Below are 17,467 nucleotides of genomic sequence, written 5' to 3'. Positions count from 1 at the left end.
CTGCAGTTTAAAGGACTTTCTGTGTGTGTAGTTACATGGGGTTTAGCCTGGTAATATTTCAGAGTTTTTAATGTTTGTTCCCTTTGTGTATTTTTTTTTCTCTCCGAGGAGACTGGGAGCCCACTGTTGGGTAGGGACTGTCTCTATATGTTGCCAACTTGTACTTCCCAACTGCTTAGTACAGTGCTCTGCACACAGTAAGCGCTCAATAAATTCGAGCCAAACCTGAACTTGGTGGAGGCCACTTAATAAAAACCGTGGCGGTTGTTCAGTGCTTACTATGTGAAAGACACTATTCTTTTAGACTGTGAGCCCAATGTTGGGTAGGGCCTGTCTCTATATGTTGCCAATTTGTACTTTCCAAGCGCTTAGTACAGTGCTCTGCACATAGTAAGCGCTAAGTAAATATGATTGATTGATTGATTGTTCTAAGGGCTGCGGTGGATGCGAGGCAATCAGGTTGGACACAGTCCCTGTCCCACAAAGGCACTGTGTTAGACAATTGTGCATTTTCGTCCATAAGGGGAGAATGTCTAAATGACTGCAGTTTAAAGGACTTTCTGTGTGTGTAGTTACACGGGGTTTAGCCTGGTAATATTTCGGAGTTTTTAATGTTTGTTCCCTTTTTGTGTATTTTTTTTTCTCTCCGAGGAGACTGTGAGCCCACTGTTGGGTAGGGACTGTCTCTATATGTTGCCAACTTGTACTTCCCAACTGCTTAGTACAGTGCTGTGCACACAGTAAGCGCTCAATAAATTCGAGCCAAACCTGAACTTGGTGGAGGCCACTTAATAAAAACCGTGGCGGGTGTTCAGTGCTTACTATGTGAAAGGCACTGTTCTTTTAGACTGGGAGCCCACTGTTGGGTAGGGACTGTCTCTATATGTTGCCAATTTGTACTTCCCAAGCGCTTAGTACAGTGCTCTGCACATAGTAAGCGCTCAATAAATATGATTGATTGATTGATTGATTGATTGTTCTAAGCGCTGCGGTGGATGCGAGGCAATCAGGTTGGACACAGTCCCTGTCCCACAAAGGCACTGTGTTACACAATTGTGCATTTTCGTCCATAACGGGAGAATGTCTAAATGACTGCAGTTTAAAGGACTTTCTGTGTGTGTAGTTACATGGGGTTTAGCCTGGTAATATTTCGGAGTTTTTAATGTTTGTTCCCTTTTTGTGTATTTTTTTTTCTCTCCGAGGAGACTGGGAGCCCACTGTTGGGTAGGGACTGTCTCTATATGTTGCCAACTTGTACTTCCCAAGCGCTTAGTACAGTGCTCTGCACACATTAAGTGCTCAATAAATACGATTGATTGATTCAATCCCCATTTTACAGATGAAGGAATTGAGGTCCAGAGAATAATAATAATAATAATAATAATGATGGCATTTGTTAAGCACTTACTATGTGCAGAGCACTGTTCTGAGCGCTGGGGAGGGACACAAGGTGATCAGGTTGTCCCACGTGGGGCTCACCATCTTCATCCCCATTTTACAGATGAGGGAGCTGAGGCTCCGAGAAGTGAAGTGACTTGCCCAGGGTCACACAGCAGGCAAGTGGCAGAGCTGGGATTAGAACCCAGGTCCTTTGATTCCCAGGCCCAGGCTCTGTCCATTAGGCCATGCTGCTTTGGCCTCAGCCACCCCACTGATGAGAGTCTGCCATTTCCCCCCGAAAGAAATGCCACTCCCCGCACCGAGTTGCCATTTCTCGGGGCACGGCTGAGAGTGAAGGAATGATGGATCATTCATTCATTCATTCAATCTTATTTATTGAGCGCTTACTGTGTGCAGAGCACTGTATTAAGCGCTTGGGAAGTACAAGTTGGCAACATATAGAGACGGTCCCTACCCAACAGCGGGCTCACGGTCTAGAAGGGGGAGACAGACAACAAAACAAAATATATTAACAAAATAAAAAGGATAGTCAATATGTACAAGTAAAATAAATAGAGTAATAAATATGTACAAACATATTTACAGGTGCTGTGGGGAGGGGAAGGAGGTAAGGCGGGGGGATGGGGAGGAGGGGGAGAGAAAGGAAGGGGCTTCGACACCACAATAGGAGGGAACTTGGAAGTGGCGTCTACCACCTCATCACACCTCCTCACCATGCCCGCTTCCTCATTGTCAGAGGCTAGAGAACAGAAAATATTAAAATTGGGACCGAGTGTTCTTAAATGTCAATATTTAATTCAGAAATCAGAATAGCGACAGGTTGAAACAGGAGCCTCCACCCCAGTCTGGGCAGTTTTGCCATTAAAAGGGGTCAACGACAGATTTGCGCTTCTTTATGTTTTCATTTTTTTATGGCGTTTGTTAAGCACTTACTATGCGCCAGGGCCCGTATTAAGGACGGGGGTAGATACAGGGTCAGACCCAATTTCCCACATGGGGCTCACAGTCTTAATCTCTGTTTTACACATGAGGGAACTGAGGCACAGAAAAGTGAAGTGACTTGTCCGAGGTTACACAGCAGACAAGTGGCGGAGCTGGGATTAGAACCCAGATCTTTCTGACTCCCAGCTCAGTGGAAAGAGCCCGGGCTTTGGAGTCAGAGGTCATGGGTTCAAATACCAGCTCCGTCAGCTGTCAGCTGTGTGAGTTTGGGGTCACTTAACTTCTCTGCGCCTCAATTACCTGATCTGTAAAATGGGGATAAAAACCGTGAGCCCCCCGGGGGACAACCTGATCACCTTGTAACCTCCCCAGCGCTTCGAACAGTGCTTTGCACATAGCAAGCGCTTAACAAATACCATTATTATTATTCACTAGGCCATGCTGCTTCCCAGTTCATTCCTTCTAATGGCTGGGCCCTCTGGAAAGTATATCTAATTTGGTGTCTTTCAGACTCATTTAATCAGGTCTGCGTTCCAGACAAGCAGCGGGCCCAATTTGCCGCCTGCCGCTGTGCCTCCTCCTGCACCCTTGGAAAGGTATCCCTTGGAAAAGTATACCGTGGAATCGGAATCTCGGCGGCCGCTTAGCAACTTCTCCGCTGCACAATCCGGACCAGAAGTTACTGCTCCTTCTGCAGGTGAAAGATGGTTCCTCTTAACTGATACTCATTCATTCGTCTTCTGAATCATCTCAGAAATGTAGGACTGACTATATCTGCTTCCCTTTTTGTCCTTAAATGAAAAAAAAAAATCCTCTAGCATAAGGACTTGTGTTTCATGTGGGTATGGCAGAAAGAAAGGGAAAGGAAGCACAGAAACCCAAGAGCAGAGGAAGCTAAGGATTGGGGGAAAGCCATTGTTCCCTTCTGTTACTCTGGCCTGCCCCTTCCCCTTCGTGCCCCAGCAGTTATAATGATAATAATAATAATGATTGTGGTGTTGTGGTGAAGTGGCATGGCGTAGTGGATAGAACATGGGCCTGGGGATCGGAAGGATAAATAAATAAAGTAATGGCATTTATTAAGTGCTTACTATGTGCAAAGCACTGTTCTAAGCACTGGGGAGGATACAAGGTGATCAGGTTGTCCCATGGGGGGCTCACAGTCTTAATCTCCATTTTACAGATGAGGTAACTGGGGCACAGAGAAGTTAAGTGACTTGCCCAAATTCACACAGCTGACAATTGGCGGAGTCGGGATTTGAACCCATGACCTCTGACTAAAAAGCCTGGGCTCTTCCACTGAGCCATGCTGCTTCTCTGGGTTCTAATCCCAGCTCCACCACTTATTCGTTGTAATCTTGGGCAAGCCACTTAAACTTCTCTGTGCCTCAGTTCCCTCATCTGTAAAGTGGGGATTACAACAGCGAGCCCCATGTGGGACAGTGACTGCGTCCCACCTAATTATCGTGTATGTACCCCAGCGCCTAGAACAGTGCTTGACATATAGTAAGTGCTTAACAAATAGCAGTATTATTATTATTATTAGTATTATTAGATAATCAGGTGGGATACAGTCCTTGTCCCACGTGGAACCCACAACATAACTGAGTTCTCATTTTAGGAATGAAGGAAACGAGACATGGAAAAGGTAACTGACTTGCATGAGAAGCAGCGTGGCTCAGTGGAAAGAGTAAGGGCTTTGGAGTCAGAGGTCATGGGTTCAAATGCCGGCTCTGCCAGTTGTCAGCTGTGTGACTTTGGGCAAGTCACTTAACTTCTCTGTGCCTCAGTTCCCTCATCTGTAAAACGGGAATTAAGACTGTGAGCCCCCCGTGGGACAACCTGATCACCTTGTAACCTCCCCAGCGCTTAGAACAGTGCTTGGCACATAGTAAGCGCTTAATAAATGCCATTAAAAAAACAAAAGCGGCAGAGGTGGGATTCAAACCCAGGACGTTCAACTCCCAGGCCCGTGCTCTTTCTAGGAGGCCACACCGCTTCTAAAGAGAAGTATTAGCAGTAGTAGTAATGGTAGTAACAATAATAGCATTATTGAAAGTGCCCTGGGTGCCATGCACTGCCCTAAGGGCTTGGGAAAGTACAACACAAAGAAGTGACCCATTCCCTACCTACTTGGAGCACAGTAAGCTCTCAATAAATACGACTGATTGATTGATTGATTATCCTCTAACGGGGAGAATGACATAGAAATATTTACAGCTGAGGAAATTAAAATAATCCATTAAGTGTACATCTGAGTTAAGCATATATATTCACAAGTGGTGAGGATGGGTAGAAAATAAGCGCTGGAAATAATAATAATAATGGTGGTATTTGTTAAGCGCTTTCTATGTGCAAAGCACTGTTCTAAGCGCTGGTGGGTTGCGATGACTTGGGATAGTAGTAGTTAATGGTGTTGATTAAGTGCTTACTAGGTGCAGAGCGTGGTTCTGAGTGCCGGGAGAGAAAACGAAGGGGAGTTTGGGAATTAATTGGGGAAGCCTTTTTTTTTTTAATGGCATTTATTAAGCGCTTACTATGTGCAAAGCACTGTTCTGAGCGCTGGGGAGGTTACAAGGTGATCAGGTTGTCCCACAGGGGGCTCACAGTCTTAATCCCCATTTTATAGTTGAGGTAACTGAGGCCCAGAGAAGTGAAGTGACTTGCCCGTAGTCACACAGCTGACAATTGGTGGAGCCGGGATTTGAACCCATGAACGCTGACTCCAAAGCCCGGGCTCTTTCCACTGAGCCACGCTGCTTTTGGGTTGGGGGTCTGCAGTGGGAGTGGGGAGGCAGGGCCTCCATAGACCCTGCTGCCTCATCCCAAGCCCGGGGAAGTCCTCTAGCAGCTAGATTTTCACCGTCACCTTCCCGCCGTGGAACTTCTCAGCTTTGGTATTAGCCAGCGGAGCGGGTAATGTAGCTGACGCCTGCCTGGGCTTCCATTTCATCCGTAACATCGTACCGCTTTTCTTTTTCCAATGTAAGGGTATCCGAGACAAATGGAAGGCTTGGGGCGTGACAGACTCAAGTCCCCTCTCGAGACCCCCGCGCCTCGCAGATATGCTCCCGTTCCAGCTTCAAGAGATGCTAAAGTTTCCTGGAGGGAGCACCCGGCAGCGGAAAAAGAAAATTTGCACACTCCAACACCTAGAGGTAGTGAAGCAATAATCATCGAGCTAGAATGAGTCGGAGCCGGAGAGCGTTCGGCAAGGTTTGATCGAGTCCTGCCACTCCTCTGTGGTGGTGGGAGGGTAACTTCTCAATGCCCTCGGTCTACCCAGCGGCCTGGAGAGAGAGAATGGGGTGATGAGGACGGGTCGTGAAGAAAGATGGGTCGGATCTTTGCTAGTCTATCCTTACCTTGGGTAGAACTCTCTGGGTAGTTCCCAGACTGAGCCCCTTCCTTCCTCTCCCCCTCGTCCCCCTCTCCATCCCCCACATCTTACCTCCTTGCCTTCCCCACAGCACCTGAATATATGTATATATGTTTGTACATATTTATTACTCTATTTATTTTACTTGTACATATCTATTCTATTTATTTTATTTTGTTAGTATGTTTGGTTTTGTTCTCTGTCTCCCCCTTTTAGACTGTGAGCCCAATGTTGGGTAGGGACTGTCTCTATATGTTGCCAATTTGTACTTCCCAAGCGCTTAGTACAGTGCTCTGCACATAGTAGGCGCTCAATAAATTTGATTTATTTATTTATTTATTTATTTATTTATTTATTTTACTTGTACATATCTATTCTATTTATTCTATTTTGTTAGTATGTTTGGTTTTGTTCTCTGTCTCCCCCTTTTAGACTGTGAGCCCACTGTTGGGTAGGGACTGTCTCTATCTGTTGCCAAATTGTACTTCCCAAGCGCTTAGTACAGTGCTCTGCACACAGTAAGCACTCAATAAATGCGTTTGATGATGATGATGAACTCTAGGCGCTGATGAGGAGGGAGGCTGAAGGTCTCCCTGAAGTCTTCCTCTGGAAACCCAGTTAATTGAAGGGTTAGCTTTGTTTCTGTAAAGGGAGTGAATGCCTCAGATTCATCTGGTCTAGTCTTGAGCATTGTTGGAAAACTGTTGATTTCAAACACACCCGTGTTCCGTGGTTGAATTTGAGGTAGTTTTGTAGTTGGGAAATGTACATTTTTTTATGGTATTTAAGCGCTTACTGTAGGCCAGGCACTGTTCTAGATTCGAGCTAATCAGGTTGGACACAGTCCATGTCCCATCTGGGGCCCACAGACTTAATCCCCATTTTACAGATGAGGGCACTGGGCCCAGAGAAGTGAAGTGACTTGCCCGAGGACACATAGCAGATGCGTGGCGGAGCTGGGATTAGAACCCGGATCTTTCCGACTCCCACACTCTATCCATTAGTCCACGCTGCTTCTCTTTAGAAGCCCTCTCGCTCTGTTGTCCTTTGATCGATCCCGTCGCTGCTTAATTCTAGAGGTGGGACGGCCTGAAGCGGCCAAGGTTGGGAACCTTACGAAATGGAAAGCCAGTGGGGTATAAAAACGGTCACTCTTTGCGCTCCTCGGGAATCGATCCATCAACGGGTATTTATTGAGCGCTTCCTACATGCGGAGCACTGTGCTAAGCGCTTGGGAGAGTACAAAACAGAATTAGCAGACACATCCCCTGCCCAAAATGAGCAGAAGCCCAAACGTAGGCTAAAAGATCAAATGAGAAATGCCAAGGTAGCCCAGGCTTGAAACCTCTATTCCTATGGGGTTTCTGTATTAACTCTATTTATTTTACTTGTACATATTTATTCTATTTATTTTATTTTGTTCTCTGTCTCCCCCTTCTAGACTGTGAGCCCACTGTTGGGTAGGGACCGTCTCTATATGTTGCCAACTTGGACTTCCCAAGCGCTAAGTACAGTGCTCTGCACACAGTAAGCGCTCAATAAATATGATTGAATGAATGAATGAAAAAGTAAAAAATGTATTTCTGTACTATAGGTGGTATGAGGTTGCTAGAAGAAATTCTGAATAATCCAGACTCTTCCGAGAAGACCGCATTAAGCAAACCAAAGCTAGGATGCTATCCTGAGCGCAGTGGGTGCAGAGAACAAAGCAGGTTTGCCATTCAAATTCAACCTTTTACATTTATTAATAGTGTTTATTAAGCGCTTAGCATGTGCGGAGCACTGTACTAACCGCTGGGAAAGAACGCACAGGTGGGAATTAATAATCATGGTATTTGTTAAGCGCTTACTGTGTACCAGGAACTGTTCTAAGCGCAACGGTCCCTAAAGAATCGACCCTGAATGTTGAAATGAAGTCTTACATGTTGTGATTTTGTTTAACTGAACGTTACTTTGTTGTATGAACTTTCAACTCCAGTCACTTATGTAGCCATGCTACTATAGGTAAATTCTTTTTTTCGAGCAGCGTGTTTTTTCTCTGGAAAACACGCTCTGGGGTTACCACCGTGTTTTTCTCTCCACTCAACTCCTGCCTGCTTTCACCATCATGAATTATATGATCTTCGTAACTTTCCACGCTCAACTTCTATTGCCTTAACAGCCAACTGAATTTTGCGTTTTTACGTTTAAGTTTACGGGTCATTTACTTCATAGTGCGTATAATGTCATCTCGAACAGGCAAAACTCTTCCAGCTCTCTTTGTGTCATCTAGCCGTATCGGGCGATGGGAAATGCAGTAACGGGAGGCCAGCGGCAGAGCTGGAATTAGATCCCAGGGCTCTTGATTCCCAGTTCTGGGCTCTTTCCACTAGGACACCCTGCCTCCCTAATATTGGAGCAGGAGAGAATTCCTGGCAGCTGCTGGTTTTTGTGGTTTCCGTGTGTCAGATGACGCGTCGTATTGTGTCAGATGAAGCGTCGTATTGTGGTAAGGCACAAATCAGGCAACTAACTGTCTTTTCTTTGAGTCTTCTACCGGCGTATTTATGTGGGCATTTACAACTATGAGATTACTGGTGACGACCTTTCTCACCTCTGCCTTATTGGCACAGCCCTCGATCAATCAATCAATCATATTTATTGAGCGCTTACTATGTGCAGAGCACTGTACTAAGCGCTTGGGAAGTACAAATTGGCAACATATAGAGACAGTCCCTACCCAACAGTGGGCTCACAGTCTAAAAGAGCCCTCCTGGAGAGGACTCTGGAAGGACAATCTACGTTCTGGAAGATTCCTTGGAGATTCTTGAAGCCGATGAATTCCCCTGAAGTTGTAGAAGTCAACGTGGGATCTACTTTCCAAAGCGAAATGGCCTTTTCTTAGCTGACACCCTTTTGTTTTACCAAAAATCGAAACACTTATTTTATCAGGTTTATCAAAAAGAAAGGGGAAAATACAGCTCGACTTGTGGCGTTTGAAACTGAAACTCAACCAAATGAGTGGAATTCTTGTGGTGTTTTGTTTGAGAAAACGGATTTTTTTCACTGTCTTTTCCAGCATGTTTGTTTTGAGATTTGGAAAGCAAATAGTAAACGTTCAATAGGATTATAGTGATTATTCTTGGCAGTTCAGCGCTAAAGTACTTAGAAGCATGCAAATGTGCCATTATGGTATATGGAAAAGCATAAATTTGTCACGACGACGAACAGTAGAAAGAGGGAATCGATTTTCACTTTGTACTTTGTGAACTTGGTTTTATTTTTCATTTTTCCATAATTTTCACTTGGCAGTCATTTTCCTCTTCCGAAGCCAAGAAATCTTAAATAAATAGGAGCTCTTTGGCCTCTCCACTTCAGATAGTTTAAATGAAGGATTTCTATTCCATGCCAGAAGCTGTAATAGCTGCCCGACCTGAAGTTCTCCCCATTTTCCTCTCGAGCAGAAAAAATTTCAGGATTTATTATTATCCTAATCCTTTTATTTACATAGCAGATTTCCTCCGGCACTCAAAATGAGGCCCACTTCCGCCTGATCAGATCATCTTGCCAAGGTTTTTTTTTGTATTATTACTTTGGGGAAGGCCACATTTTACAGGGTTGACACTGAAAGGTCTCTTGGCTTCCAGACGGAGTGAATTACAGTCTGTCAAAGTCTGATTTTAGCGTTTTAGTTGTTGTTTGAGTGACAGTGATTCCAGGAAGTCAAGTTTTCTCCAGTAGGCTAGACTCTGTTTGACCGGCTGATCGGGAGACTGATTATAGCCCAAAGAAAAACATTCTCAAGGTCATTTTAAGCCCATTTGTTTGGATTGTTAAAGGACTCAGGAGTTGGAACTTGCTCCTCTCATCTTTTTTTTTTTTCTTTTTCTTGTAACCTCTATCCATGCGTCTTCTGGCGCTAGATCCAGATAAATAGCATTAATCTGCAGTGGGTCAGGTCTGGCCAGCCTGCCCAGGTCCGGAGAACTTTGACTGGAGAAGAGCAATGGGGGCCGGGTGTGGGAGGGAGTGCGTTTTTTTCGGAGAGGGTCTTTTCTGAGGTTTCAGGGGGGCACTCACACAAGCATCCGTCCAGTGTGGGAACGCTTCATGAAACTGGGAGTGGGCAGGAGTGGACAGGAAAAGAAAACGTGGTGGCAAGCAGAGAGTGTTTTCCAGAGAAAACCACACTTCTGAAGAAAGGGCCTTCTGAAAAAAAAAAAAAAGAGAGAGATTTTTCATCAATAGCAGCCCAAGACAATCGCTTTCATTTTTCCTTAATTTTCATTTGGTAGTAATCTTCCTCTTCCAAAGCCAAGAAATCTTAAGTAATCTCTTTCACTGTCCCTTTACTGGAACCACACACTTCTCAGCCGGTCAGTTGTATTTCCTGGGCTCCCATCAATCAATCGATGGTATTTACTGAGCGCTTACTGTGTGCTGAGTCCGGTATTAAGCCCTTGGGAGAGCAAACAGAATTTGTAGTCAGGGTGCCTGACTACAAGAAGCAGCGTGGCTCAGTGGAAAGAGCCCGGGCTTGGGAGTCAGAGGTCAGGGGTTCAAATCCCGGCTCTGCCAATTGTCAGCTGTGTGACTTTGGGCAAGTCCCTTGACTTCTTTGGGCCTCAGTTCCCTCATCTGTAAAATGGGGATGAAGACTGTGAGCCCCCCGTGGGACAACCTGATCACCTTGTAACCTCCCCAGCGCTTAGAACAGTGCTTTGCACATAGTAAGCGCTTAATAAATGCCATTATTATTATTATTATCACCTCCTTTTCCTTCGGCCAGCATGCCCGCAGGAATATCCAGCCTGACCGCTGCACCAGCCTCCTCACTGGGCCTCTAGTCCTCACCTCAGCTGGCTGCCCGGATCATTCTTCTAAAAACCATCCTGCGCACGTCTCACCGCCCTTCAAAGGACGCCTCTTCCTTTCCACATCAAGCAGAACGTCCTGACCTTTAAGGATTAAGGAATCAGCCCTCTTCCTCCTACTTCTCCACTTCTCCACTCTCCTTTCCCACTGTCTTCCAGCTCCCAAGCTAAACTACGCTCTCTCTGCCTTGTTCTCTGGTATCTCTGTTGACTTTTGGCTCATGCCCTCCCCCCAGCCCGGAACGCTCTCTCGCCATTTAAATCCATCAGACCGTGGCTCTCCCCAACTTCAGAGCCCTTCTGAAATCTCATCTTCTTCACGATTAGCTTCTGTTCCCCCTCCCACATGTTTATAAACTTCATCACCTCTGGGCCACCTGGTCATTTAGGTACTCAAACGCTCCTGTGACACACAGGTACAGAGAAACTGGATTCTAATCCCAGTTTCGCCTCTTGTCTGCTGTGTGATCTTGAGCAAGTCACTTAACTGCTCTGTGTCTTGGTTCCCTCATCTATAAAACGGAGGTTCGATACCTGTTCTCCCTCCTACTTAGTCTGGGAACCCGATGAGGGCCAGGGACTGTGTCTGATCTGATTCCCCAGCACTTAGTACACTGTTTGGCACATGGAAAGCATTTAACAAATACCACAATCATTAATATTATTATGTAGCTGGCACACCCTATCATGTACATATCCCTTTTTCTTTCTTCCACCCATCTGTGATTTATTTTAGTGTCTATCTCCCCAGCTAGATTTTAAGCTCTCTGTGAGCGGAGATCATATCTTCTAATTAATAATCATTAAGTATGGTATTTGTTAAGCGCTTACTACGTGCCAGGTGCTGTACTAAGTGCTGGGGTGATTACAATTCTATTGGTTACTAGTGCACTCCCCTAAGTGCTTACTACAATGCACTGCACACGGTAATAGTAATGATAATACTAATTGTGGTTCTATTAGAAGCAGTGTGGCCCAGTGGAAACAGCCCGGGCTTGAGTGTCAGAGGTCATGGATTCTAATCCCGGCTCCGCCACTTGTCAGCTGTGTGACTTTGGGCAAGTCACTTCACTTCTCTGTGCCTCAGTTCCCTCATCTATAAAATGGGGATTAAGACTGTGAGCCCCACGTGGGGCAACCTGATCATCTTGTATCACCCCCAGCGCTTAGAACAGTGCTTGGCACATAGTAAGCGCTTAACAAACACCATATTTTTATGAGAAGCAGCATGGCTCAGTGGAAAGAGCCCAGGCTTGGGAGTCAGAGGTCGTGAGTTCTAATCCTGGCTCCGCCACTTGTCAGTTGTGTGACTTTGGGCAAGTCACTTCATTTCTCTGTGCCTCAGTTACCTCATCTGTAAAATGGGGATTAAGACTGTGAGCCTCATATGGGACAACCTGATTACCTTGTATTCCCCCGGCACTTAGAACAGTGCTTGGCACATAGTAAGCGCTTAACAAATGCCATTATTAATTATTAAGCGCTTACTACGTGCCAGGCACCATGCTAAGTGCTGGGGTGGATACAAGCAAATCGGTTTGGACACAGTCTCTGTCCCTTGTGGGAATCAGTCTCCCCATTTTACAGATGAGGTAACTGAAGCGCAGAGAAGTTAAGTGACTTGCCCAAGGCCACAGAGCAGACAAGTGGTGGAGCTGGGATTTGAACCCATGACCTCTGACTCCCAAGCCCGGGCTCTTTCCACTAAGCCATGCTGCCTCAAGTCCTGCTGATTGAAGGAGATTATAGCCTCTGTTTATCTTCTTCAGCTGGGGTTTGACGACAGACACGGTGTTACATTTTCTGCCTCTGAATCCTCCGACATATGGCAGTTGCCAAGAGGTGTGGAAAAAGTCTTCCTTCTGAAAACTTTCCCGATTTGACATTCAAAGAACCCTCTAGGAACTGCAGCGTAAGGAATGGAATGAGGCCTTGGGACTCCAGAGAGCATTTCCTTTCTCCCAATAGGGCTGCCACTCAGCAAGCTAAATCGTTTCCTTCCTGCGAAGAATTTGGAGCTGCCAGTAGAACAGTGGAGAAAGCCAATGACGTTCTTCGGGATCTTAGCCAACTGAAGAAAGAGATGAATGGCATATTACAGGTATAAGGAGGGTGGTGGTTTTTTGGTCCTTGGAGGCCTTTTTTGGAGTTTTGGATCGTGATGGGGAAGAATACGACCACACTGTGATGCGTGGTGTCGGAATCAACCGATCGGTATACCAGTTACTGTGTCACAGAGCACTGGACCTCCTCCTTCCCTTCCCCACAGCACCTGTATATATGTATATATGCTTGTACATATTTATTACTCTATTTATTTATTTTATTTTACTTGTACATATCTCCGTCTCCCCCTTTTAGACTGTGAGCCCACTGTTGGGTAGGGACTGTCTCTCTATGGTGCCAACTTGTACTTCCCAAGCGCTTAGTACGGTGCTCTGCACACAGTAAGCGCTCAATAAATATGATTGATGATGATGATGGACTAAACCCTTGGAAGAGTACACTGTAACAGTTGGAAGATACACTCCTTGCCCACAACAAGCTGCAAAGTGTATTAACGTTCCCATGATCAGTCAGTCAGTTTATTAATAATAATAATAATGGCATTTATTAAGCGCTTACTATGTGCAAAGCACTGTTCTAAGCGCTGGGGAGGTTACAAAGTTGTCCCACGGGGGGCTCACAGTCTTAATCCCCATTTTACGGATGAGGTCACTGAGGCCCAGAGAAGTGAAGTGACTTGCCCGAAGTCACACAGCTGACAAGTGGCGGATCCAGGATTTGAACCCATGACCTTAATAATGGCATTTATTAAGTGCTTACTATGTGCAAAGCACTGTTCTAAGCGCTGCGTAGGCTACAAGGTGATCAGGTTGTCCCACAGGGGGCTCACAGTCTTCACCCCCATTTTACAGATGAGGTAACTGAGGCACAGGGAAGTGTAGTGACTTGCCCAAAGTCACACAGCTGACAATTGGCAGAGCCGGGATTTGAACCCATGACCTCTGACTCCAAAGCCCGGGCTCTTTCCACTGAGCCACACTGCTTCTCTAACTCCAAAGCCCGGGCTCTTTCCATTGAGCCACGCTGCTTCTCAATTTGAGTACTTACTGTGTGCAGAACACTGTACTAAGCTCTTTGGAGGGTTCAGTACAGCAGAACTGGTAGCCACGCTCCCTGCCCACAAGAAGCTTACAGTCTAGAGTGCCCTTATCCTCTGTAGACTCATGGTTTTCACCGTTCAAATCTACTTAAACTTGAGCTTTTGTCCCACCCAAGTTCTGCTTGGTTTTCAATTGTTCTGACCACAGTACTTAGGTACTAAGTTTTCTGCAATGGAGTTAAAAGTCATGATTCCCGCTTCCCAGAAGTTTACAGAACCAAGCTACTTTACAGATAGGAGGGAAAGGAAATCCAGTCAATCAATCAGACGTACTTGAGTGCTTACTGTGAACAGAGCACCTAGAGACTGTTGGTTTACTTAGGGATTTAGAAAGTCAAAGTGTATTTAAGACTGGGTGTGCCAGACATCTCTCTCTTGTTTTTCCTTCTGTTAAGCTGCCACTCCCCAAGCAGGGAAATGAAGAACTTTGTTCAAAACAGCTGATTTACTGTAGGATTGCAAAAGTTGACACAGTTTGGACTCTGAAGCCTTTTTTTCCCTTGTGCTCAAAACTCACTGGTGAAGTCCAACGGTTTTGTGTAGCAGCTGTTTTGGGGGAGCCATTTTTCATTTACCTGTTTAAGTAGTAAAATAGCTTTTATTTCATTGGCACTGTCACTTGAATTGCACGCTAACCGGGGAGTCCTCAACTTATGGATTCTAGTTTCAGCCATGCTCACGTTGGTTATTTAACTTTGGATAGATGAGAAGCAGCATTGCCTCTCAGAACCAGGGAGTCAGAAAGACCCAGGTTCTCTTTGCAGCTCTTCCACTTGTCTGCTGTGTGACCTCGGGCAAGTCGCTTCACTTCTCTGTGCCTCAGTTACCTCATCTGTACAATGGGGATTGAGATTGTGACTCCCATTAGGGGCAGGGATAGTGTCCAACCTGACCGTCTTGTGTCTACCGCAGCGTTTAGTACCGTGCATAGCACATTCATTCATTCAGTCGTATTTATTGAGCGCTTACTATGTGCAGAGCACTGTACTAATAGTAAACGCTTAACAGACACCATAAAAAAGATTGCAGGTGTGGCGAATTCAACTAAAGCTCTTTCGTTTCAATTGACCCACCCACGGCTGTTTATTTCATTTTTCTAAAATTTATTTCTATTTTTAATTTAAAATCTCATGAGTCACTTTCGGAGGGCACGGGTCTGCCAATTTCCAAAAGTCCTTCAGAGTGCCGAGCTTTCCCCCCCTCAGGAAAAGTAAGAGGTGATTCTAGTCCTGTTGTGTGTCTCATTCTCTTTCAAACGGGAAGGCCTGTGGGGCTCGATCCTGAAAAGCAGGAAAACTGAAGATCCTGCAAAACCGGCTTGCTTGGGGCGGCGAAGGAACACCAAGGGCAGTCAAGTCCCAAGGCATGTTTTGAAATTGGACTTACCTCTCTTTACAGGAAGCCAAGCTGTGGAAATCAGATATGAAGGATTTTATTAAGGTATGTGGATGGTTTGGGGTTCCAGCATTGCTCTGTGCAAAGGACTTTAAAAATAGGCTGCAAATGCGTACTGTCAGAGTCATTTTGGCTGCCAGGGGCTGCTATGTTTCTGCCCTGATGCATGGAGGAAAATGTAATGTATAAATTTTGAAAGTCCTCACATTTAAACATTCGGCCCTTGGAGTGGTTTCGAGGTTACTCTGGCATCGTTTTGTTTTAGAAGCGGCATGGCCTAGTGGAAAGAACCCACAAATTGTGGATTCAGTACCCGTTCTCCCTCCCCCTTAGACTGTGAGCCGTGACGTTGGGGACAGGGACTGTATCTTTTTTCCCCTGTGGTATTTGTTAAACACTTAAAATGTGCCAGACACTGAACTCAACTCTGGGGTAGATACAGGATGATCAGGTTGGACACAGTCCATGTCCTACATGGGACTCACAGTCTTAATCTCCATTGTGCCGATGAGGTAACTGAGGCACAGGGAAGCTAAGTGACTTGCCCAAGGTCCCACAGCAGACAGGTGGTGGAGTCGGGATAAGAACCCAGGTCCTCCTGATTCAGGCCCATGCTCTATCCACTAGGCCACGTCGCTTTGCGGGTAGGACCGTATCCTACCTGATTACCTGTATCTACCTCAGCGCTTAGGGCGGTGTTTGGCTCATAGTCACTACTTAACAAACCCCACAGTTATTATTCTGATTATTATTTTAGCAAAAGGACTGTCCCGATCCCTCTCGCCGTCCTGACGCCGTCCTGGAACCTCAGAGTCCAAGCCGATTCCAGAGCACCCAAGCCCCAAAGTCCATCGTGAAGGAAGCGGCGAGGATCTTGAAAGGCGTGCAGAACAATCGGAAGGTCTTGGAAGAAAACCTGGAGGCCATCATCCAGGCCAAAGACGGCACGGCCATGTACTCCCTCATCAGCGCATTGGCGGCCAACAGGTAGTCGGCCCCTCGGGGCCCTGGTCTCTCTTTCGGCAGCAGGCAGGTGGGCAGACCGGGGTAACCTTCCCTGTCTCCCGCGCTTGCTCGGCCTTGGATCTAGCCACAACAGGACCCAGGGCCGCCCTGAAGCTGATCTGACTCTCTCTAATAATAATAATCGTGGTATTTGTTAAGCGTCTGCTATGTGCCAAGCACTGTTCCAAGCGTCGGGGTGGATACACGATAATCAGGTTGGATACAGTTCCTGTCCCACATGGTGCTCACAGTCTCAGTCCCCATTTTAGAGATGAGGGAACTGAGGCACGGAGAAGTACAGTGACTGGCCCAAGGTCACACGGCAAACAAGTGGCGGAGCCGGGATTAGGACCTTCTGATTCCTAGGCTCCGTGCGTCATCCACTATTCCAGGATGTTTCTCTACCCTCCATCCAAAGGCTACACCTTTCCCAGTTACGTTTCCCAATGCCGCTGACTGGTGGACCTTGGAATGGACCTGGAATCCCAGGCTTACAGGTGGCTTTGCACCAAAGTCCCAAGAATAATGTAAGGAGTATTTTCTCCTCTCCTGTCATTTGTTTTTCAAGTAGGTTTTTCAAGGCCCTGCTGAGAGCTCACCTCCTCCAGGAGGCCTTCCCAGACTGAGCCCCTTCCTTCCTCTCCCCCTCGTCCCCCTCTCCATCCCCACCATCTTACCTCCTTCCCTTCCCCACAGCACCTGTATATATGTATATATGTTTGTACATATTTATTACTCTATTTATTTATTTTACTTGTACATATCTATTCTATTTATTTTATTTTGTTACTATGTTTGGTTTTGTTCTCTGTCTCCCCCTTTTAGACTGTGAGCCCAATGTTGGGTAGGGACTGTCTCTATATGTTGCCAATTTGTACTTCCCAAGCGCTTAGTACAGTGCTCTGCACATAGTAAGTGCTTAATAAATATGATTGATTGATTGAGGAGGTCTGGAAAAGGGAGGTCAGTGATCCTGTGTCTTCATTACTGGTGAAGAAATCGAGCACTGTCTGCTAAGCGATTACTAGAAGGCATCGAAGCAGGTGTGCAGTCCTCAGCTCACAAGACCAGGAACGTAACTTAATTCCACGTTTTCTCTCCCTCTCTCTTAGTGATGCAGTGGACGCAGTTCGCATTAGAAAGACGGTGGATGAGTGGATTAAAGCCATGAGTGTGGAAATTCAGGTAGGACGGCAAGCGCCATGTCAGCAGGGATCGTCTCTGCTAACTCGTGTCATCTCCTTCCAAGCGTTCAGTAGATACAGGGCACACAGTCAGCGCTTAATGAATGCCATTGATCGATTGATTGAAGAAGCCTTTTTAACT

The 17,467-nt window shown here is 46.0% G+C and overlaps 1 protein-coding gene across 1 annotated transcript in view; it reads left to right on the top strand.

Moving 5' to 3' along the window:
* The window catches only part of KIAA0586 (KIAA0586 ortholog), a 104,047-nt gene that overhangs the window by 11,568 nt on the left and 75,012 nt on the right, over positions 1-17,467 (top strand). Inside the window, exons 8-14 of the mRNA XM_038756698.1 lie at positions 2,854-3,040; positions 5,334-5,501; positions 7,317-7,434; positions 12,544-12,676; positions 15,140-15,181; positions 15,894-16,123; positions 17,254-17,326. Coding sequence (XP_038612626.1) covers positions 2,854-3,040; positions 5,334-5,501; positions 7,317-7,434; positions 12,544-12,676; positions 15,140-15,181; positions 15,894-16,123; positions 17,254-17,326 — 951 coding nt within the window. The remainder of the gene's footprint in view (positions 1-2,853; positions 3,041-5,333; positions 5,502-7,316; positions 7,435-12,543; positions 12,677-15,139; positions 15,182-15,893; positions 16,124-17,253; positions 17,327-17,467) is intronic.

This window comes from Tachyglossus aculeatus, chromosome 14 (genome assembly GCF_015852505.1).
Source record: "Tachyglossus aculeatus isolate mTacAcu1 chromosome 14, mTacAcu1.pri, whole genome shotgun sequence".
In the NCBI taxonomy this organism is placed as follows: Eukaryota; Metazoa; Chordata; class Mammalia; order Monotremata; family Tachyglossidae; genus Tachyglossus; species Tachyglossus aculeatus.
This window is presented reverse-complemented; position numbering and strand designations above follow the sequence as displayed.